The following is a 23187-nucleotide window of genomic DNA, read 5'->3' as shown; positions in this document are numbered from 1 at the left end:
ACTTTTGTGCTGTGGCCTCAGAGATGGAAGAACCAGTGTTTCCTGGGCTGTTGTGATGGCCTCCGGGCCCCGCCCTCACGAGGCTCCAGGCCGCTAAGTGGAGAAGAGCTGGGGACAGCAGCGCCGTCGGGTCTGTGGCGCAGCCAGTGGCCGCCTGGACTGGCCTCTGCAGGGGGATCAGGGAGGAGGCAGCTGGACAGAGGGCGGAGAGAGCTGGGCACTCGCAGCTGCTGCTTCCCCAGGTGTTCCCCGTGACGAGCTCGGGCGCCCCAGTCAGCGAGTACCCCTTCGTGAGGACAGGCCTGCTGGGCTTCGTCGGCCCCGGGGGGCTCGTCTTCGTGGTGGGCAAGATGGACGGGCTCATGGTGGTGAGCGGGCGGCGGCACAACGCGGATGACATCGTAGCCACCGCCCTGGCGGTGGAGCCCATGAAGTTCGTCTACCGGGGGAGGTGAGTGCGTCCTCGGGGACAGCACCCAGCTCCCCGCGCACCACGGTTTTTATAGGAGATACGTGAATTCCTTCCACTGGCCCGACTCGGCTTCCTCATCTGTGAAGGACGCACCAGGGCGCAGTGACCTTTGGGGTTCTACCTAGTTTTTCGAATGTCCAATTTTGTAGAAATTTCCCAAGCACCATAAACATTTTCATTAACTTCCCCTCTAAGTTAGGTTAAAATATCCATTTGAAAAACTTATTTTCAATAAATAACTATCCAAAGAGCCAAATACTCACCTTGGTGCAGGTCCTGACAAAAGACCCACAGATACGAGCTGAGCGACAAACCTGCGCAGGACGCTGGCTCCCAGGCCTCCCTGCCCGACTGCACCCCAGCTTACCTGGCACTCCAGGGCATGTAGCCCCTGCCGTGGGGCTCACTTTAAGAAAGTCATGAACTGCTTTAGAATCCTCCTTAACGCAGCCCCTCTGTGCAAAGAGGTGCTGGGCCCTGAGTCACGGCGGCCCTGTGCTGGGTGACAGACAGGCTGACTAGCAGAAAAGCCTGCTTCCAGCGGAAGGGGTCCACTGATTTGGAGACTGTTGCTCCACACATGCAAACCCAGGATGGGAATCGAGTGTTGTCTGAACCTCAGCATCTCTAATGGCCATAGGGTCTCTCCTGTTGGTGCTCAGAGGTGGGGTGGGGCGCTGTCCCTCAGCCTCGCAGCAGTGCCTTCCTTAGCAAGTGTCTGGCAGGAGACAGCCGTTCTAAAGTGGTCACTGGCACTGGGCCCCCCACCCTTTGAGCAGGGCCCTAAAGTTCCTTGTTGCAGACTGCTCGACCCCTAGCGCCCCTGGCATGTGCCCACAGTGCCTTCCCTCTGTCCCATAGAATAGCCGTGTTCTCGGTCACCGTCCTGCATGACGAGAGGATCGTGATTGTGGCTGAGCAGCGACCAGACTCCACGGAGGAGGACAGCTTCCAGTGGATGAGCCGCGTCCTCCAGGTAGCCCTTCCCCCACCTGGGCCTGTGGCGGCTCCCGCAGCGTCTGTTAGCACGTGGCCAAGCCTTGTCGCCAGGGCATCTGTCCCTCGTCGTCACTGCATTTGACCAGAAATGCACCAACTCTGAAACTCAGATGTGCAGTTAGACCGAGGTCACGTCAGGGGTTTGCAGACTGTCCTGCCGTCCACGTGGGGGTCGCGAGTTAGGTTTGTTACGATTCCAAGGGCGTTTCTTCCCCGACCTCCTGTCCAGGTGTGTGTCCCCAGTCTCTCTGACCCTTGGTATGGCGAGCGTGGCAGCAGCCCCCATGCCCCGTGCTGTGGGTGGCCTTGCGTGTCCTGTGTGTCCAGGTCTCTTCTCAACCCCATTCTGACACCATCCCTTCTCATGGCTTCTAGGCTATCGACAGCATTCACCAGGTCGGGGTGTATTGCTTGGCCTTGGTCCCAGCCAACACCCTCCCCAAGACCCCGCTCGGTGGCATCCATCTGTCAGAAACGAAGCAGCTTTTCCTGGAGGGCTCGCTTCACCCCTGCAATGTCCTGATGTGCCCCCACACCTGTGTCACAAACCTGCCTAAACCTCGACAAAAGCAGCCAGGTATGTCCAAGAGCCAGGCATGTTTGCGCAGCCTCAGGTGGGCCTGGAGCCAGTGGAGTTGTCTCCTGCAGGTGTCCCCTCCTGGGGGAGTGGCCGCCTTGCCACAGCAGTTCCTGTGCAGACATCTGTGTGGCCGTCAAAATGCAGCTTACGCATCGCAGGGTTTGCATTAGGTCTGCTCTTTCGTTTCCATCCAGGTTTCCATAACAGATATTCCTCCCCCACTTCTTTCTCCTCCTACATTTATTCTTTCTCTCAATCCCTGGTTTATACGACTGCTGTTGTGAAATGTAGTCTTGTGCTGATGTGGGCACCATGACTTCAAGTGGGGGCCTCAGAAACAGTGAGCAGCGCATAGGGTGACATTTGCCACTTTGTCTCATCTCAGGGCGTGGATGCATTGGGGACGCGCTGTCTGGGCACGGTGGTCTCGGGTGTGGAATTGCTAATGGTGTAGGCTCCCTGGGGTCGTCGTGACTGCAGGAGATGACGGGAATGTCCCTGTCACTGTCTGCCCAGGTGGCCCAGGTGCAGAGAAGGTCATCAGTGTGTGACGGCGGGATTCAGGACAAATGTCTGTGGAGCGGTCATTTGCAAATGTGTATGGTCCAGAGCTCCTGGCTCAGCTAACCTGCCAGCTGTTGAGGAACCCACACGAGAAGCGTGGCCCAGGGGCAAGGCCCAGGCGTTTGGCTGTGGGGACAGCCTTCTGCCCGGGACGGGCCCGGCAAGGGTCACCAGGGAGGTGTGGGACCGCTTTACCCTGCGATATGGTAAATAGAGCTTATGGTGACTGATAAATGTAAGGACAGAATTTTCTTAATGCTATTTGGTCCCACCTGTTCTTGAGAGGTTATGTGATTCTGTGTCTTCAGAAAATATTTTTTTAACAAATACTAAATGGCAGCTGTGAGGTGCCTGTCAGCTTCCCTAGCTCAGCTGATCTGCAATGTCCCTTAGGCAGGTGACGTTTCCCAGAGATCTTGGTTTCCATAAGTACAATGAAGAGAATGGACTGGATGACTTCTAAGGCCCCATGGAATAAAAATTATGACCTGGAACAGGTACTCGTGGGCAGAAAGCAAAATTCAGTGAGGCCACTTCTGTGTAAGGGCGCTGCTACATGCTTGAAACAGAGCCCCTCAAATGTAGCTAATTTGTAGACAACCTAATAGCCTTTTTAATGGGATAAATTTCTGTTGTTAAAAGACCTTTTAACGCGGGGCAGCCAGGGTTAAGTGGTCAGGGTTAAGTGGTTAGGCGCAGTGCTTGTAACACCCACATCGCCAGTGCGATTCCCACATGGGCCAGTGAGCTGTGCCCTCCACAACTAGATCGAAAACAACAACTTGACTTGGAGCTGATGGGTCCTGGAAAAACACACTGTTCCCCAACCTTTAACCCATCAGCTGGCAGTGTTATAAAAATTAGGGAAGCAGCTGAATACATTGTATCAAAGATGCTGGAGTGGACCTGAGCAATGGCCTGGAGAGCTAGGGCCCCTGGGAGCAGGATGCCTCTGTCACATACAGCTGCCATGTCCATGCACGAACCGATCAAGTGTAGTAGGGCAGGGGCTCAACAGCACTGCAGATTTGTAAATCCAGGAAGGGACCGTGTGAGGAGAGGGAGCGTCATGCTGTTCAGCATACTTTCAGATCCAAGGAAGTTTGTAAATTACAGCAGCAGGAAAGCTGCCTGTCTCCCGGCAACTTTCAGAAAATATAATACAAATTTTTAAGTCCATGTAGGGAGAGAGACATGTCAGACCAAAGCTTTGCATCCAGAGAACTACAGAAATAAACTCAGTGACCGGTCACAGAAACACAAAATAGGGCACCTTGAGAACCTGACCCTGGAACAGTGCTTGTCCTACCCTAGTTTGAATTCTTAAAAATAACTTATGGAGACGCCTTCAGACTGGTTTCATCCAGTTTCCAGGAAGAGCGTGGGGCACTTTGTAACAGAACTGGAGACAGGAAGCAACTGGCCAGCGCAGCCATGGACTGAGGGCATTCGTCTGTCCGTCTGGCAGCAGCTTTCTCACTCCAGCCACACGGCAGCGCCCGGCATTTCTGCACCCACCATGATGCCTAATTTTCTTTTTCATGCTTCTTTGTTAAGAGCTGAGAAAAGAAATTGACTCATCCTAAACTCCCACACATGAAAATTCAAACGCAATTTAGCTGAGTGCATAAGGTATGTCCTGTGACACATGAAAACTGCTATCAAGGCTCCGACAAACGTCTGAAACCAAAGACACCGCAGGCAGGAGCCCAGAAAGTTGCTCTGCTACAGGCCATCCTCCTGAGTCTGGTCCACCTGGAGGCCCGAGGCCACCTGTCTGTGGTGATGTGCCCACAGGGATAGTGGCCCGAGGGACCCAGGCACTCACCCTGCACTCCCCATCACTCCCCGGTGACTGCTGGGGCGGTTGTCATGGCAACTGTGTGCCTTGTTCAGTGTTGCCACACCCTAAACCCGCAAGTATACCCCGATTTCTAAGCCTGTAACTTACCCCCATCCAAAGCTTAAGAAGGGGGGCGGCTGGTAACTCAGCTGGTTAGAGCGTGGTGCTAATAACACCAGGTTGTCGGTTTGATCCCTGCATGGGCCACTGTGAGCTGTGCCCTCCTTAATAAAGAAAAACAAAAAAAGCTTCGTACGAACGGCCTCAACTTGCATTTGGTTGCACCAAGGACTCAGCACCGACGTCATCTTTGTTACTTTAAGCTGCAGCTCTTTTGGTCAGCATCTCTCAGCCTTCCTCTCCTCCTGTAAACTCGCACACGCACACACGCTCACACTCACACCGTTACACATGCTCGCTCATACACATGCTTACACGCTCATACTCCAACATGAACCTGCTCACACTCACATGACACTGTCCCACTCACACACTGTCACACGCTGCACTGGCATGTCCTCCTGGAACCCCTGGAGCCCTTAAGCTCTTTGCTATTACATGTATGCCTCGGTTTGTTTGACGGAAATAAACTGCGGATGTTTGTACTTTAGAAACCTGTGGTGAATCGAGGGTTTCCTACTGTCAGAAATTCTGAAAGTGTTACCACAGTTCTTTAAGAAACTTTTTTTCATTAAAAAAGAAAAGGAAAGCTGCCACAAAGATTGTATCTGCTTTTTTCTTTGAAATGTGGCATAAACTGGAAGGAGCGTGGTGATCAAGTCAGGAACTTCATGCAGCCGTGTTTCGGTGGGACTGGAGGAGAAACTAGGCCTCTCAGTCAGTGGAGCAGCAGTGTGGTGTTTGTTCACGGCTGGTCAGTGGTGTGCGGTGCCGCCAGGCAGCCAGACGCCCCGTCCGGGAGCCTTCCAGTATTTCCACTGAAACAAGTCTCGCGAGAGGCTGATGCTTGTCCTCTGCAGCCGTTCTATAGTTGTAATGTGACAAGACCTCAGCAGCACAGGAAGGCCAGCAGGCGCAGTAGCACTGGTGGCTTGGTGCACACATTCCTTCATGTACCCTGACGGAGGCTTGTCTGTATTGCCATTGTCATCACAGTGACCTTTCAGAAACCCTGTTCTGAGAAGATTCTTTCAAAGTCAGGTCTTTGAAAGGGTTTTCCCGGAGTAAGCACTTGGCCAAGGTGGGACGTCGTGTTCTGGGGAATTTCACTGCTTTCCTCATGTGTGTGCTGTGGTTGCTTTCCAGAGATCGGCCCCGCCTCTGTGATGGTGGGAAACCTAGTCTCTGGGAAGAGGATCGCGCAGGCCAGTGGCAGAGACCTGGGGCAGATAGAAGACAATGACCAGGCCCGGAAGGTGAGCGCTGCCCAGGAGACACCACATACCTTTATAAGGAAAGTGTATGTTGGGGATACAGTGTTGCAGAACACGTGGCAGTGGCACAGAGATGGGTGGGTGACAGTCGCACGGCTGGCAGGCTTGGGACTGGGAAGCCCTTCCAATCCTGGTCCCCTGAGCACGTGTTCCCAGTTCCCCGTGGCCCTGACAGGTAGCCACCAGAGTGCCTCACGGCAGCCTTGTTGCAAGGCTTCTGTCCTTTGTACAAGTGCAAGGGGACTTTGGGTCAAACCAGGTTTGGGAGCCAGGCCTGCTTAAAGTAGCCTCAGGGACATAGGAGAAGTCCCTGACCCCATGCCACCAAAGGCACCTCACAATTGTCACGAGTGGCGACCAGTCCTGATATAACCGTTCAGCAAAAGGTGGGCCTGCTCTGTATGGCTACCAAGAAATGCAACAAAAACCATTTGAAATACTGAGAATTTGGTAACACACAGTGATGTGCTCACTGAAAGCTGTGGTCACCGTGTCCCCACCTCCCGGCTCATTTCCATACTAAAACAGATGACAGGCACACGTGGGGTTTCCAGGACGCTGACATGAGGGAGGCTGAGCTTTTCACTGCGTTCTGAGGGTGGTGCACGTGGTCCCTGCCGTCTGCCCACTCCCAACACATTGACGCGAACCTGTGTCACAACAGGATAGGGCCCATTCTGCTGCAGCAGCCCCAGAAGTCACACGGCACCTCCTGGAAGTCCCAGAAGGTGGTTTACTGGGTCAGCTGCTGGCGGGGGTGGGATGGGAACGATGATGACGGAGTCAGACCCCAGTGGCCACGTGAACTCTGCTGCAGTCATTGCCCGGAGGACACTAAGCTTGTTCTGTCTGCTGCTCTGGTCAGGGCGTCCCTCTTCCTCTGCACATAGACAATGTGGGGATGAGCCCCCCACCCCGGGGTCTGATCCTAACCCTGTGCTTTTTTCCAGTTCCTGTTCTTGTCTGAGGTCCTGCAGTGGAGGGCGCAGACCACCCCCGACCATGTGCTCTACACTTTGCTCAACTGCCGGGTGAGCTCTGTACCCGCCCTGCCCCCTCACCCCTCCTGTGCCCGCCCTGCCCCCTCACCCCTCCTGTGCCCGCCCTGCCCCCCCACCCCTCCTGTGCCCGCACTGCCCCCTCACCCCTCCTGTGCCCGCCCTGCCCCCTCACCCCTCCTGTGCCCGCCCTGCCCCCCCACCCCTCCTGTGCCCGCCCTGCCCCCTCACCCCTCCTGTGCCCGCCCTGCCCCCCCACTCCTCCTGTGCCCGCCCTGCCCCCCCACTCTTCCTGTGCCTGCACTGCCCCCTCACCCCTCCTGTGCCCGCCCTGCCCCCTCACCCCTCCTGTGCCTGCCCTGCCACCGCACTATCCACTGCGCCTACTTCTCCCTACTGAGCAAGTCTTAGGGACTCCCTGTTGTTGTTTTGACTGAGGCTTTCCCTTAGGAAGGGTTTCTTCTAAATGCAAGGGCCAGTGCATCTGTCTGTATGTGTGTGTGTACGTATGTATTTTAGCAGTTGTTTCTGCAGTTCTTCCCCCGCAAAAGGGTCTCTACAACACAGAACAGTTAAAGATCTATGGGATATCAGTGTCTTTACTTGTATTACTAAACTACTATTTATAAGTAAGAAATTAGGTTTTAATTATGATTTTCATTCTAAGAATGAAAATCATTTCTGTTTTATAAATATAATTAAAATACATCAACTAAATTACAGTATTGATTTACTTTACTTTACAATTTCCTTTAATCTCCTTTAAGCCGTGTGATGTGCGTTTCCTGACCCAGAGTCAGTCACTTGCATAGCCAGACACTGGATGTTTGGGAAAACGCGTTCACTGGGGGTGACTGGTGTATTGTCTTTTGATACCCCTGGTTGTTCGCAAAGTGTGAAGGAATTAATTCACGAGGCACAGAAAAGTGAAAAGACAAGGAGAAGTTTTTATTACGGTTAAGAGGCAGGAAACTGGCAGTGTCTCAGAGAGACAGCTACTCTGTACTCTAGGCTAACTTTTTCTTATTACCAATGGGTAGATACATTTTCTTACAGCGGGAGATGTGACGTCCCTCTGAGGTCATTTGATTGACATGTGTTGGTTATATAACTAGTCTCTTCCTGCACATGCTGTTACCCATAATGCATACAGAAAAACCCAAGAGGCAGAGGGTGGCCAAACCTTAATGTTCATTTTATTTTATTTGTATTATAATGAGGCTAGACTTTAAGGAACAGGGAGGTTTCAGCAGTTTGCGCACGTGCGAGAAACCAGTTAGAACCAGTAGGGTCTTAGCTCCTCTTTTTAGGAGTGTTGGACATTTTGATTTACTTCTGGGGGGATGAGCCTTGGCAGTCCCTGGGGAGGGATGCAGGCTGGGCGGTCCCGCTTTAGGCTCACTTTTGTTAACTCCTTTTTTGCCTCATCAGCTGGGACCCTGAAAGGGACTCCATCAGAAATAAGAGATGGGAGACCAAAGCCCCGAGCATGGAGAGTGGGGTACACAGAAGGGGCCCTTACACTCAGCCCGCCTTTTCCTGTGGACCTGATGTGGGGGCAGTGACATGCTGAGCCCTGCTCGGCAGGGTGGCATCAGGGCTGAGTCCGGAGTCTGTCCCCACCCCCTCCGACCCCACATGGACTCTCATGACACGCGATCAACCTGGACTAAAGGTCAGGGGCATCATTTCTGTGGTGGTTACGAGTTCAGTTTCCACTGAAATCAGTCTTTCAGGTCCTCACTGTCTGATATAAATATAAGGCAAGGCACACACATAATTTTCTGTTTTCTTAAAGCAGCATTAAAATAAGGTGAAAAGCTAGTGAAATTCTAGTAGTTTGCCTTACTATATAGGAGGTCTGACAATTACGTTCATGAACTTGTTGCAACGCTGTTGCTAACCTTTTTTGATACCAGAGGGATTATTCATTATGAATTTGTACCAACTGGACACACAGTTCACCAAGTTTACTATGTGGAAGTGCTGAAAAGGCTGCGTGAAAAACTTAGACGACCTGAACTTTTCGCCAACAATTCATGGCTCTTGCATGATGACAATGCACCAGCTCACAGGGCACTGTCTGTGAGGGAGTTTTTAGCCAGTAAACAAATAACTGTATTGGAACACCCTCCCCACTCACCTGATCTGGCCCCCAGTGACTTCTTTCTTTACCCGAACATTTCGATGACATTCAGGACATCAAGGGTAATATGACAACAGCTCTGATGTTCATTCCAGAAAAAGAGTTCTAAAATTGCTTTGAAGGGTGGACTAGGTGCTGGCATCAGTGCAGAGCTTCCCAAGGGGAGTCCTTCGAAGGTGACTGTAGTGATATTCAGCAGTGAGGTATGTAGCACTTTTTCTAGGATGAGTTTGCAAACTTAATTGTCAGGCTTCGTATCCACAACACTGTTTATTCCATCACGTGGCTCAACAACCACCAGCCTCGCCCCCTGGATGGCGCATTCTGTGCACTGTGACCTCGGCCCCCGATCACAGCTCACATGAGGTAACAAGCACTCATCCCTGACTGAGCGAGGCTCCTGTTGGCTGCGCCACTCTCCCGTCCACAGGATCAGTCGTGTGTGACATTTGTGATAGGAAGCAGGACACCTTTCACTGCAAACACGAGAAGCTTACATTCTGGGGATGTGTTTACATACAAAACAGCATCTGTTATTTTTTTTAACAGAAACATCACCAACTTTTTGAACCTTTTTGTAATTTGTAGCAATTTCTTTAGAATTTTAAAATATAAATCCTCTTTGGCTTTTTCTTCATTCCTCAATATTTCTTTAGTTGTCATTATTCAATGAAATGTAAAACCCTAGAATGGTGCCAGACTTCGTGAGTGACACTGATATGTGTTGTCCGTGGCAGGGACCGGATGGTGGTTTCCTGGCACAGGCTGTCATCTGTCATGACCGTGTCCAAGATCTCTTTTAGGGAAAGTCAGCCCTGACTTCTCTGGTGAGATTGCTTGTGCTAGAACTTTCTTCTTGGGTGGTGGATTTCTGTTTGGAAACCCCGTCTTTCCCATGAACGTTGATGGTGCCAGGTAACCAATGGCTACTACCTCATGGACCCCTCACCTGTGACATTTCATGCTTTTCTGAACAACATTGGGAAATGAAACGTGTCACTTGTTCTGTGAACGTTTGTCTCTGCAAAGCTCAGGTGCTGCTATTTGTGTCCCGGTGGTTAGGAAAAGCCTGCCCACGCCACCCCGTGCAGGTGTGTCTTTCCCCGCGACTCCACCGGTCACCAGATCACCACTGTCCTTTAATGGCCCGAAGATTCTGGTCTCTCTTACCCACACAACGTCTCCCCCCGTGGTCGGCTGCCAACCCCACCCCTTTGGACCTCTTCCTCCACATGTGGCGTTCAGGTCCCCGAGGTCCCCGTGTCTGGCCTGTTACCCACTCACACTCCTGGGGAGCTGTGGCCTAAACACAAGTGTTTAGGGTCAGGGTCACTTCTCAGCTGCAGGGTTCTCCTGACGTGGACATTGCTGGACAGTTTCCTGGTTCTTAATTCTCTGTTATCACTTTAAATGGATTTGATCACGAAGAAGCAGTTTTAGATAGCTTCAGACAGTGATCTCTTCATGCCTGAGAGTTCATGCAAATGTACCTCAGTGGTGAAGTGCGTCCTCAGGAAAAGCGTTTTCAGGTTGGTCTTCTGTTCATATCTGCAATGTAGCCACACTTTTCTTTACAGTTTAAATTGTAAATCCCATAGGTTTTACTTCTTAGTGTCTATTTTGCTACTAATCTTCCCTAGCAACCGTTTTTAAGGCATTTGTCAATGCAAATGTGTTTTCCATTTGTTCAGACATATTTAAAAATCTACATGAAATGAATTTTTGACAGTTCGTTTTTTTCTTTAGTTTCTTTTTCTACTGTTTTTGAGGGGGAGGTGTTTGTTTGGTGACGTCCTTGACGTTGATGTAGTCTTTTTTTTTTAATTAAAGTTTATTGGGGTGACAGTTGTTAGTAAAGTTCATAGATTTCAGGTGTACAATTCTGTATTACATCATCTATAAATCCCATTGTGTGTTCACCACCCAGAGTCAGTTCTCCTTCCATCACCATATATTTGATCCCCTTTACCCTCATCTCCCACCCCCCACCCTCCCTTACCCTCTGGTAGCCACTAAACTATTGTCTGTGTCTATGAGTTCTTGTTTCTCATTTGTTTGTCTTATTCTTTTGTTGTTTTCATTTTTATATACCACACATCAGTGAAATCAGATGGTTCTCTGCTTTTTCTGTCTGACTTATTACACTTAACATGATAATCTCAAGATCCATCCATGTTGTCTTAAATGACACTATTTCATCTTTTCTGATGGCAGAATAGTATTCCACTGTGTATATATACCACAACTTCTTTATCCATTCATCTATAGAAGGACATTTCGGTTGTTTCCATGTCTTGGCCACTGTAAATAAAACTGCAATGAACATTGTGGCACACGTGTCTTTATGGATAAATGTTTTCAGATTTTTTGGGTAGACACCCAGAGGAGGGATTACTGGGTCATATGGTAATTCTATTCGTAATTTTTTGAGGAACCTCCACACTGCCTTCCACAGCGGCTGCACCGTCTGCATTCCCACCAACAGTGTATGAGGGTTCCTTTTTCTCCACAGCCTCTCCAACACTTGTTACTATTTGTCTTGTTGATGATAGCCATTCTAACTGGGGTGAGGTGATATCTCATTGTGGGTTTTATTTGCATATCTCTGATGATTAGTGATGTTGAGCATTTTTTCATATGTCTATTGGTCATTTGTATGTCCTCTTTGGAGGAATGTCTCTTCAGGTCCTCTGCCCATTTTTTAATTGGGGTGTTTTGTTGTTTTTGAGTTGTATGAGATCCTTGTATGTTTTGGATATTAGCCTCTTATCGGAGGCGTTGTTTGCAAAAATCTTCTCCCATTCAGTTGGTTGCCTCTTTATTTTGTCGATGGTTTCTTTAGTTTTGCAGAAGCTTTTTAGTTTAATATAGTCCCATTCATTTATGTTAGCTTTTACTTTCCTTGCCTTTGGAGTCAAATTCATAAAATGCTCTTTGAACCCAAGGTCCATAAGTTTAGTACTTATATTTTCTTCTATGCAGTTTATTTTTTCAGGTCTTATCCATTTCAGGTCTTTGATCCATTTTGAGTTAATTTTGGTACATGGTGACAGATAGCAGTCTAGTTTCATTCTTTTGCGCGTGGCTTTCCAATTCTCCCAGTATCATGTATTGAAGAGGCTGTCTTTTCTCTATTGTATGTTTTTTGCTTTTTTGTCAAGAATTATCTGTCCATATTTATGTGGTCTTATTTCTGGGTTCTCAATTCTATTCCATTTTTCTGTGTTTCTGTTTTTCTGCCAATAACATACTGTTTTGATTATTGTTGCCCTGTAGTACAAGCTAAAGTCAGGGAGTGTGATACCTCCAGCATTGTTCTTTTTTCTTAGGATTGCTTTGGCTATTCCGGGCCTTTGGTGGTTCCATACAAATCTGATGATTGTTTGTTCTATTTCTTTTTTAAAAATGCCATTGGGATTTTGATGGGGATTGCATTAAATCTGTATATTGCTTTGGGTAATATGGCCATTTTAACTATGTTGATTCTTCCAATCCATGAGCACAGAATGTCTTTCTTTCGATTTCTTTGTGTCTTCTTTAATTTGTTTTAAAAATGGCTTATAGTTTTCAACATATAGGTCTTTCACATCCTTGGTTAAGTTTATTCCTAGGTATTTTATTCTTTTTGTTGCAATTGCAAAAGGAATTGTTTTTCTGTATTTCTTTTTCTGAGATTTCAATGTTAGTATATAGGAATGCAATGGACTTTTGTACGTTGATTTTGTATCTGGCAACTTTACTGTATTCGTTTATTGTTTCTAATAGGTTTTTGGTGGAGTCTTTAGGGTTTTCTATATATAGCATCATGTCATCTGCAAAGAGTGATAATTTAACTGTTTCAGTCCCAATTTAGATGCCTTTTATTTCTTTCTCTTGCCTGATTGCTCTGGCGAGGACGTCCAACACTATGTTGAAAAGCAGAGGTGATAGGGGACAGCCCTGTCGTGTTCTTGAATGTAGAGCAAAGGGTTTCAGTTTTTCACCATTAATTATGAGATTAGCTGAGGGTTTGTCATATATGGCCTTTATTATGTTAAGGTATTTTCCTTCTATACCTATTTTATTAAGTATTTTAATCATAAATGGATGTTGTATCTTGTCAAATGCTTTTTCTGCATCTATTGATGTAATCATATGATTTTGTCCCTTATTTTGTTTATGTGATGTATCACATTGATGGATTTGCGGATGTTGAACCATCCTTGTGCCCCTGGGATGAACCCCACTTGGTTGTGATGAATAATCTTTTTAATGCATTGTTGCATTCGATTTGCTAGAATTTCATTTAGGATTTTTTTCATCTGTATTCATCAGAGACACTGGTCTGTAATTTTCCTGTGTGTTGTCCTTATCAGGTTTTAGTATCAGGGTAATGTAGGCCTCATAAAATGCGTTAGGGAGTATTGTCTCTTCCTCAAGTTTTTGGAAGAGTTTGAGTAGAACAGGTATTAGATCCCCTTTGAAGTTTTGGTAGAATACACTAGTGAAGCCATCTGGTCCTGGACTTTTGCTCTTGGGAAGGTTTCAGATGACTGATTCAATTTCCTTACTGGTGATCGGTCTATTTATATTTTGCAATTCTTCGTGATTCAGCCTAGGAAGGCTAAATGTTTCTAAGTGGTCTTTCTCAATAGACACTTTTAGTTGGTGTTATTTTCCACAGTCCTGCAGGCTGACTGCTAATTTCACTGCCCATGGCAATTACATTTAAGTACCAAAATTACTAGGTTGTTTGTTTTTTTTTTTTTTTTTTTTCTGTTTTTTTGTTGTTGTTGTTGTTGTTGTTAAGTTTAGCTAGTTTAGGTCAAGTGATTATTTGTAAATATGTCTTACTAGTGTAAGGATAGCTGGATGCCTCTTTGGTGCTGTACTTCCTGGCTAGAGGGGAGGGAGGGAAGTGACAGCTGACGGTTTGGAGTCTTGATGAAAAGTCCCTATAAGTGGCCGGTGGTTGCACAAGTGTCAATATCCACGTGATTGTACATTTTCATAAGTGAACTGTATAATACATCTCACTAAAGTTGTTATGTGAAGGAAACCTGGCTTCCCCTTTGTCTTGTGACACTCAGGGGACAATAGCGAACTCACTGACATGTGTCCAGCTGCACAAACGAGCGGAGAAGATAGCCGTCATGCTGATGGAGAGGGGGCGCCTGCAAGATGGGGACCATGTTGCTCTCGTCTACCCTCCAGGTAAAAGGCAGGGCCAGCCACTGCTCGAGCCACCTCACTGCACATGTTGGTGCTTGGTGACCTGAGTTGCTATGTCATTCCCGAGACGTCACACTGTACTCACATGCATCTAGTTACTACCACTGGTAGGAACTGTGCCAAAGCTGTGTGACTTTCAGGGGCATGAATGAAGTGATATTTCACAAAGACTTATGTGTCTAAACTTGCTTTATTAGCTATGTGAGGTCATCCGTTTAATCAATAGTAGATAAGTTCTTAATTGATAGGTTGACAATCACCCTTGAGTGATTCCTTAGAGGAATGACGGAAATTGAACTTCAGGGCTGCAGACCAGGCCAGGTGGAAGTTGCGGTCAGAGCTCAGCCAAACCCTCGGGATGGGCAGGGCGTGCGAGCTCTTCGCTGTCACGTGCCCTGCTGACGTCTCCCAGGTGAGCGTTCTGCTGGGGCGCCAGCCGTTTCATGAGACCCGCTCTTCTCTTGCAGGAATAGATCTGATCACAGCGTTTTACGGCTGCCTGTATGCGGGCTGTGTGCCCATCACCGTGCGCCCCCCACACCCCCAGAACATTGCCACCACGCTGCCCACCGTGAAGATGATCGTGGAGGTAACCGTGCCTGGCCCCGTAGGTCAGAGCTGGGCTTCAGGGACGGCGGGGGGACAGCGGAGCGATGCACGGCCTCTGCCCAGGACCTGACCACAGCTTGGGAAGCAAGTGCCCCCCTTTGGGTGCCCGTTGGACTACAGGGCAGCCTCTGACCTGGACGTCCCCTCCACAGTGCCGCTCCCCAGGGGCCGTCCCTGAGGTCACCCAAGCCAACCAAGTGAAAAGGCCACACAATCTTATGGGGACAGACCCAGGAGTGCAGTTTCCAGGCTCTCTGCTTCACATAGAAAGGTGCTGGCTCAGGTAGTAAATGGCCATCGACTACGATCAAATGGCCATCAGCTGTGGCTAGTTGGCCGTCAGCTGTAACCAGTGAGCCATTGGCCACTAATATAACTGCTGTGGCTACGCTAGCAGAAAATGGGGGCTAGCGAGAAGATGGTGGCTGAACCTGCAAGAGCGGATTGCAGCTAGCAAGTGGGGTTGGTTGGCAGAGTGAAGTGGATGGCAGGTTGCGGATAATGTGGCTCCTGCTTCCTCTGTCTCCAACCCAGCCGCCAGCGAGAATATAGTGGTATGACTCCCCTATCTATGGCTCCGTGGGTGTTCCTTTTTGGCTTCACCATGTCCTGCGTTCTTATGTGGGGGGGGGGGACCAGAGACCCCACATGACACCCTGCGTGACAAGTCTGTAAAGTCTTTTCCTCAACATTTGGTGGTGTCCTGTCTTGTTTTGAAAGCAGATTTGTTTTCATTTGTTTTATGCTGGGGAAGTTTAAGGGACTCGGGAAATGTCTCCTTGGAGGAGAAGATGAGGGACAGGTTAGTGTGCGGACACCACAGGGGAGTGCTTTCTAGTAGCTATGTGGGAGAATTTTCACCATCGCTCTGCGTGTTTCTGTGGACACACGTGGACTTACAGGAGGACAGCTAACGGTGCCAGACTGCATTCAGAAGCCCCTTTCTGAGTGTGACCACAGCACCGTGGACCCTTCTCGGCTCTAGGAGTTCCCAGGGACCGCAGGGCCCTTGAGATCTGCATACAGTGTCAATATCTTGACACACTGGGCCTCCAGGTCAGACTCCCAGCTGCCTGAGCCCCTGCTGGCCACTCTGGCTCCTCACCAGGTGGCCATGCTCCCGCTGGTCCAGCCACTCTGGGCGCCACAGGTTGCCATGTGTTGATGGGCAGCACACGTGAGCAGGAAGCACATGCGTGTGCAGAGCTGTCTACAGCTCACCTTCCTCCCTCTTTTGCCCTCTGCCCCTCAGGTGAGCCGTTCTGCCTGCTTGATGACAACACAACTCATCTGTAAGTTGTTAAGGTCCAGGGAGGCAGCTGCCGCGGTGGACGTCAGGGCGTGGCCCCCCATTCTGGATACAGGTCAGCCTGCCAGCGGCCCGAGCGCATGTTGTCCTGTGCTTTTCCTGTGAGCGGATGGGCTTATCGTTCCGCTTTGCTCTCCAGATGATTTGCCAAAGAAGCGGCCGGCCCAGATCTACAAGCCGTCCAACCCCGACACGCTGGCCTACCTGGACTTCAGCGTGTCCACAACGGGGATGCTAGCGGGAGTGAAGGTGAGCCCGGGGCCTCTGGGGGCCTGCCGCGAGGGGGCGGGCGGGCGCAGGCGTGCCCACTGCGCTTAGCGAGGCTGCCTGGTTCCCTGGAAACGGTTCAAGTCTTCACGGAAGCGCAGCCTTCTAGCCCCACCAGGACGCGGCCTGTTTCTCGCTGGCTGCTTCCCGAGTCCCAACGCAGTATCAGAAAAGTGCCCGGTAGCTTCTTGCTTTTTTAACTCGGGTTTCGTTATGACTTCCAGTTTGCTGCTCATAGCAGCTGCAGTGACCCCTTTTCCTATCAGTGAATAGGCTGTTTGTCCCCAGAATTAGGGCCATCCTAGTCACGGAGCTGTTAAATTCTCTGCATCCTCTGGAGTCTGACTGCTGATTTTACGCAGTTCAGCTCACTTCTCTTGCTATGTCCATGTTCTTCTCCAGTTTTTTTATTGTGGCAAAATACGCAGAATGTAAACTTACCATCTTAACCAATTTAAGTCTGCATTTCATTGGTATTAAATACATTCACAAGTGCAGCCGTCAGCCCCGTCACTCCCCATGTAACTCATTTCATCTTGTTAAACTACAACCTGCATCTATTATACTCCCGTTCTCCCCATCCCCGCCCCCCACCCTTCTACTTTCTGTCTGAGATTTCTATACTCTGAGTACCTCATAGAAGTGGGATCACAAGTGTCCTCTCGTGACTGGCTCATTTCACTCAGCACAATGTCCTCAGGGTCCCTCCTTACTGTCGCATGGGGCAGGATTCTCTTCCTTTCTCAGGCTGGGTAACGTTCCATGGCCTGTACACACCACGTGTGTTAGCCAGGCATCTGTCGGTGGACGCTTGGGTCACTCCCATGATTAGCTACTGTGACTAGTGCTGCTGTGAACATGGGTGTGCAGATCTCCGAGACGCTGCTGCTGTCAGTCCTTTGGGGTGTGTGCCCAGAAGTGGGGTTGCTGGGTCACGTGGTAGTTCTACTTTAACTTTGTGAGGAACCACCATACCGTTTTCCACAGCAGCTGCACCATTTTACATTCCCACCAGTGGCACACAAGGGTTCCAGTTGCTCAGCATCCTCACCAATACTTACTGTTTTCTGTTATTGTCACAGAAAATATTTTGTTATTTTCCCACCTAACAGGTGGGAGGTGGCATCTCACTGCCGTTGTGGTTTGCGTTTCCTAAGGATTAGTGACGCTGAGCCTCTCCATGTGCTTATTGGCCATTTGTATGTCTTCTTTGGAGAAATGTCTGTTCAAGTCCTTTGCACATATTTGAACTGGGTTGCTTATTTCTTGTTGAGTTTTGGGAGTCCTCTATATATTCTGAATAAATTGCACAATCTCTATAAATTCTTATCAGGTATGTGATTTGCAGATATTTTCTCCCAGTCTTTGGGTTGCCTTTTTACTTACTATGTGGATAGTGTCTTTTGATGCACAATTTTTAAAATTTTCATAAAGTCCAACTTTTTCTATTTTTTGTTGTTGCCTGTGACTTTGGTGTCATATCCAAGAAAACATTGCCATGTCCAATATCCTCAAGATTTTGTCCCATGTTTTCTTCTCAGAGTTTTGTTGTTTTTGGTCTTCAATCCATTTTGTGGTAATTTTGTATATGGTATTAGGTAGGGGGTCCAGCTTTAGTCTTTTGCACCTGGATATACAGTCATCCCCGCACCATTTGTTGAAGAGACTATGCCTCCCCATTGATTGGTCTTGACTTCCTTGTCAAAAAATCATTTGACTGTATATGTGAGGGTTTTTTTCTGCTTATGTTATTCAGTTGACCTCTATGTCTGTCTTTGTAGCAGCACCACACTGTTTTGATGCCCGTAGGTTTGTGGTAAGTTTTGAAAGCAGGAAGTGGGAGTCCTTGAGCTTTGTCTTTTTTTCAAGATTGTTTTGGTTATTCAAGTTTCCTTGAGATTCCATATGAATTTTTTCGATGGGTCTTTCTATTTCTGCAAAACACATCACTGAGATTTTGAAAGAAATTGCATTGAATCTGAATTGTTTTGTGTAGTATTGACATCTGTGTATATGGGATGTGTTTTCATTTGTTTACTTTCTTTCAATAATGTTTTATAGTTTTCATTGTACAAACCTTTCACCTCCTTGGTAAAGTTAATTCCTTCATATTTTATTCTTTTTTATGCCATTGTTAATGGAACTGTTTTAATTTCCTTTTCAGAATTTTATTTAGTGTATACAAATGCAACTGATATTTGCATGTTGACTTTCCTGCTACTTTGCTAAAGTCATTTATAATTTCTAACAGTTGTGGAATCTTGAGGCTTTTTTACCTGTAAGATCTTATCACCTGTGAACAGAGATAACGTTACTTCTTGCTTTCCATTTTGGATGCCTTTTATTTATTTTTCTTACTTAATTGTTCTGGCTAGAACTTCCAGTTCTTTGTTGAATAGAAAGAGAGAAGGTGTGTGTCCTTGTTCCTTATCTTAGAGGAAAAGCTTTCAGTTTCTCACAATTGAGTATGTTTGCTGTTTTTTTCCCATATATTGTTTTTAATATATTGAGGTACTTTCCTTCTATTGCTAGTCTCTTGAGTGTTTTTTTAATGAAAAGATGTTGAATTTTGTCAGATGCTTTTTCTGCATCAAATGAGATGACTTTGTGTTTTTTCCTTCATTCTCTTAATGTGATATATTATATTGATTTTCATGTTGAGCCATCTTTGCATTCTGTTTAGAATAAATCCCAATTGGTCATGATGTATAATAGCCTTTTCATATGTTGCTAAATTCCGTTTGCTAGTATACTCAGCTAGTATATTAGGGTTTTATCCCAATATTCGTAAGGTTTGTTTATCCATAGTTTTCTTTCATTGTGGTGTCTTTGTCTGGCTTTGGCATCATAGAATGAGTTAGGAAGTGTCCCATCCTCCCATCCTCTTCCATTCTTGGGGAAAAGTTTAAAGAGGATTGGTGTTAGTGCTTCTTTAATGTTTGGTAGAATCACCAGTGAAGCTGTGTTGGTTCAGGGCTTTTCTTTGTTGGGAATTTTTTTTAAAAAAACACTGCTTTGATCTTCTTACAAGTTATAGGTTTATTCAGGTTTTCTATTCTTCATGAGTTAGTCTTGGTAGGTTTTCTGTTCCTTCCTGATAGTTTATATTTCAAATAATATGAAATGGAATTTCTCCATTTCATGTACATTGTGCAATTTGTTGATGTGCGATTGTTTATAGTACTCTCATAGCTCCTTTTCTTTCTGTAGAATAAGTAGTAAATGTCCCTACTTTAATTCCTGATTTTAGCAATTTGAGTCTTCCTTCTTTTTTTCTTAGTCCATCTAGCTAGAGGTTTGTTAGTGGAGCTTTTCACAAACCAACTTTTGGTTTCATTGATTATCTCTACTATTTTTTAATTCTCTATTTGTCTATCTTGCTCTAATCTTTATTATTTCTTTCCTTATGCTAGCTTTAGGTTCAGTCTGTTCTTTTTTTTCTCATTCCTTAAATTGTAAAGTTAGGTTGTTGATATGAGATCTTTCTTGATTTTTTTTTTTTAATTTCTTTTTGGTGAGGGGGAGGGGAATACTGGGGAACAATGTGTTCCCAGGGCCCGTCAGCTCCAAGTCAAGTCGTTGTCCTTCAATGCGGCTCAGCTCCAAGTCCAGTCGCCATTTTCAGTCTTAGTTACGGGGGGCACAGCCCACCATCCCATGCAGGAATTTAACTGGCAAGCTGGTCATCAAGAGCTTGCGCTCTAACCAACTGAGCCATCCGACCACCCCACTGGCAGCTCAGAGGCAGCTCGTTGTCTTCAGTCTAGTTGTGGAGGGCACAGCTCACTGACCCACGTGGGAATCGAAACAGCAACCTTGTTGTTGAGAGCTCACACTCTAACCAACTGAGCCATCTGGCTGCCCCTCTTTCTTGATTTTTAATGTAACCATTTATAGCTATAAATTTCGGCCTTAATACTGCTTTTGCTGTGTCCCATAAGTTTTGGTGTGTTATGTTTTCATTTTTATTTATATGTAACTATTTCCTGATTTTCCTTGTGATTTTTTCTTTGATCCATTGGCTGGTTAAGAGTACTATGTTTAAATTCCACAAATGTTTGGGTTTTCCAGTTTTCCTTTTGCTACTGATTTTTAATTTCATCCTGTTGTGGTTAGAGAAGATACTTTGTATAATATCTATTTTTTACAAGCTATTGAAACTTAATTTGTGGCATAAAATACGGTCTGTCCTGGAAAATGACCCACGTACTCTGGAAAAGAATGTGTATTCTATTGTGGTTGAATAGAGTATGTGTGTATGTCTCTTTGGTTTGTGGTGTTGTTCGGGGGTTGCACTGTGGTCGTGTGTTGTTTAAGTCCTCTATTTCTTTACTTCTGCCTAGTTGTTTTGTCCATTATTGAAAGTGGTGTATTGAAGTCTCCTGTTATTGTGGAGCTGCCTGTTTCTCCCTTCAATTCTGTCAATTTTTGTTTTATATATTTTGATGGTTTCCTACTCAGTGTGTAGATGTTTATAGTTGTTATATTTTCTTGCTGTATTAAACCTCCTTTCTTAGGCTGAGTAATGTTCCATGGCCTGTACACACCACGTGTGTTAGCCAGGCATCTGTCGGGGGACGCTTGGGTCACTCCCACGTATTAGCTACTGTGACTAGCGCTGCTGTGAACATGGGTGTTCAGATCTCTCTTCGAGATGCTGCTGCTGTCAGTCCTTTGGGGTGTGTGCCCTTCTTTTCCTCCTGTAACTTTTTTTGATTTAAAGTCTGTTTGTCTGATATTAATATAGCTACCTTTTCTCTCTTTTGGTTACCATTTGCATGGAATATCTGTATCCATCTTTTCACTTTCAAACTATTTGTGTCTTTTGATCTAAAATGAATCTCTTGTAGGCAGCATATGGTTGGATCATGGTTTTTATCCATTCTGCCAGTTTCTGTCTTTGATTGGAGTGTTAATCCATTTATATTCAAAGTGATAAGAAGGGACTTCTCACAGCTTGCTAGTTTCCATATGTCTTAATAGCTTGTCTATTCCTCATTTCCTGCATTACTTTCTTGTTTTGTGCTTAGTTGATTTTTTTGTAGTGAAACATTTTAATTCCTTTCTCATTTCTTTGTGTGTATATTCTATAGCTATTTTTCTTTGAGGTTACCATGGGGATGCCATTTAACATCCTAAAGTTGGCAGCTTTAAAAGCAAGCTACAAAGAGCTACTCGTGTTCGATTCTAGAGTGATTAGACGTTGCTCATATGCATTCAGTCAAAATATCTGTGTGAAACCTCCAGGGCAGGGCTTGTCCCAGTGACCCTGAGTGCAAGGGTCCCTGCACCCTGCTCTTCAGACAGCTTTCACTGGAGTGACCAGCGAATGCTTCCCAGGCATTTCGCGGCATCCCCTGAACATTGCGATCCTCTTACTGGTCCTTTTAGAGTCCCACTCTGGTGAGATGCTATATCACATTAACTTGGGACCTGGGACGGGTCCCTGCACTTCTGCCACTTTCCTTTTCCTCTTAGGTTTGATTGGCTAGAAAGCTTCTATGAGAAAACTGGTTTTATTAGATATGTTTTACAGCACTTTAAAATAAATCGTGTTCCATACCGACCGTAGTGGGACTGACACTGGAAGTGGGGAAGCACGTTCCTGTCCCTCGATGGTGGGCTGAGAGTAATTTTGGCAGCTCTCACATGATAGTGTCTCAGTGCACCGGACTCTGGTTCCAGCTCAGACGTGTGACCTTCAGCCAACTCTGTACCTTCTCTGAGCCTCATTTCCTGCTCCCCAAGACGGGGTGCTTCAGTCCACACACTCTGCTGGCCCCTGTCCCATGACAGGCGTAGTGTGGGGCCTGGAGATGAACATGAATAAGGTGTAGTCCCTGCCCGGGGCGGGGGCACTGCGGCGGGTGACAGAGGAAGCCCTTGCGTACTCACCTCTGTGCTTCAGTTGCTCGAGTGCTGAGGGACCAGGAGCTTGTGTGTGTGGCTTTCTCAGGACGGGAAGGCTGATGAGCACATAGCAGCCCACTCTCGCCCAGAAAGCACGCCTGTCCGCATGACCCATCCTGCTGACCCTGGGCCCTGCTGTCTCGTAGATGTGTCACTCAGCCACCAGTGCCTTCTGCCGATCCATTAAGCTGCAGTGCGAGCTCTACCCCTCCAGAGAAGTGGCCATCTGCTTGGACCCCTACTGCGGACTCGGCTTTGTCCTGTGGTGCCTCTGCAGGTGAGTGTCCCCTTCAATATCTTCCAAACAATGAATACCCCCCCTGCCTGCCTGGGTGGCTGACTGGGCTGCACATTCTGTGGCATTGAAAAAAATTAGTCTCTGTGAAGAATGCTGAGAGCCACAGAGATGGCAGCCTCTGGGGACATTCTGAGAGTTGTTTGTTGGGAACTCCTATTTTCCCAAGCAGAGGACTCACAGGCCCCAAGCTTTGTTCTTTCACCTTTAAATCCTAGCAGTTCTCCCTGGTCTGGAATTTGTGTTAAATCAGTGGGTGTTCCAGGTGCTGTCCTCCTTCAGGGTTCTCCCTGATGCAGGTGGGATGGAAACAGCCGCCACTCTCCAGGTCACGCTGCCCTCCCCTCCAGGTCACGCTGCCCTCCCCTCCAGGTCACGCTGCCCTCCCCTGCAGGTCACGCGGCCCTCCCCCCCAGGTCACGCGGCCCGACCCCGCAGGTCACGCGGCCCTCCCCCGCAGGTCACGCGGCCCTCCCCTCCAGGTCACGCGGCCCTCCCCCGCAGGTCACGCGGCCCTCCCCCGCAGGTCACGCGGCCCTCCCCCGCAGGTCACGCGGCCCTCCCCTCCAGGTCACGCGGCCCTCCCCCCC

The 23187-nt window shown here is 47.6% G+C and overlaps 1 protein-coding gene across 3 annotated transcripts in view; it reads left to right on the top strand.

Moving 5' to 3' along the window:
• Positions 1–23187, top strand: part of DIP2C (disco interacting protein 2 homolog C) — a 339643-nt gene that overhangs the window by 275012 nt on the left and 41444 nt on the right. For all 3 annotated transcript variants that reach the window (XM_033102147.1, XM_033102149.1, XM_033102148.1), the window contains 10 exons: positions 243–451; positions 1334–1448; positions 1847–2048; positions 5725–5834; positions 6803–6883; positions 14066–14189; positions 14675–14796; positions 16069–16180; positions 16265–16374; positions 22449–22579. In XM_033102147.1, coding sequence (XP_032958038.1) covers positions 243–451; positions 1334–1448; positions 1847–2048; positions 5725–5834; positions 6803–6883; positions 14066–14189; positions 14675–14796; positions 16069–16180; positions 16265–16374; positions 22449–22579 — 1316 coding nt within the window. The remainder of the gene's footprint in view (positions 1–242; positions 452–1333; positions 1449–1846; positions 2049–5724; positions 5835–6802; positions 6884–14065; positions 14190–14674; positions 14797–16068; positions 16181–16264; positions 16375–22448; positions 22580–23187) is intronic.

The sequence above is a fragment of the Rhinolophus ferrumequinum genome, unplaced genomic scaffold, assembly GCF_004115265.2.
Source record: "Rhinolophus ferrumequinum isolate MPI-CBG mRhiFer1 unplaced genomic scaffold, mRhiFer1_v1.p scaffold_109_arrow_ctg1, whole genome shotgun sequence".
Taxonomy (NCBI): Eukaryota; Metazoa; Chordata; class Mammalia; order Chiroptera; family Rhinolophidae; genus Rhinolophus; species Rhinolophus ferrumequinum.
The sequence above is the reverse complement of the archived record's forward strand: the minus strand, read 5'-3'. Positions and strand labels throughout refer to the sequence as shown.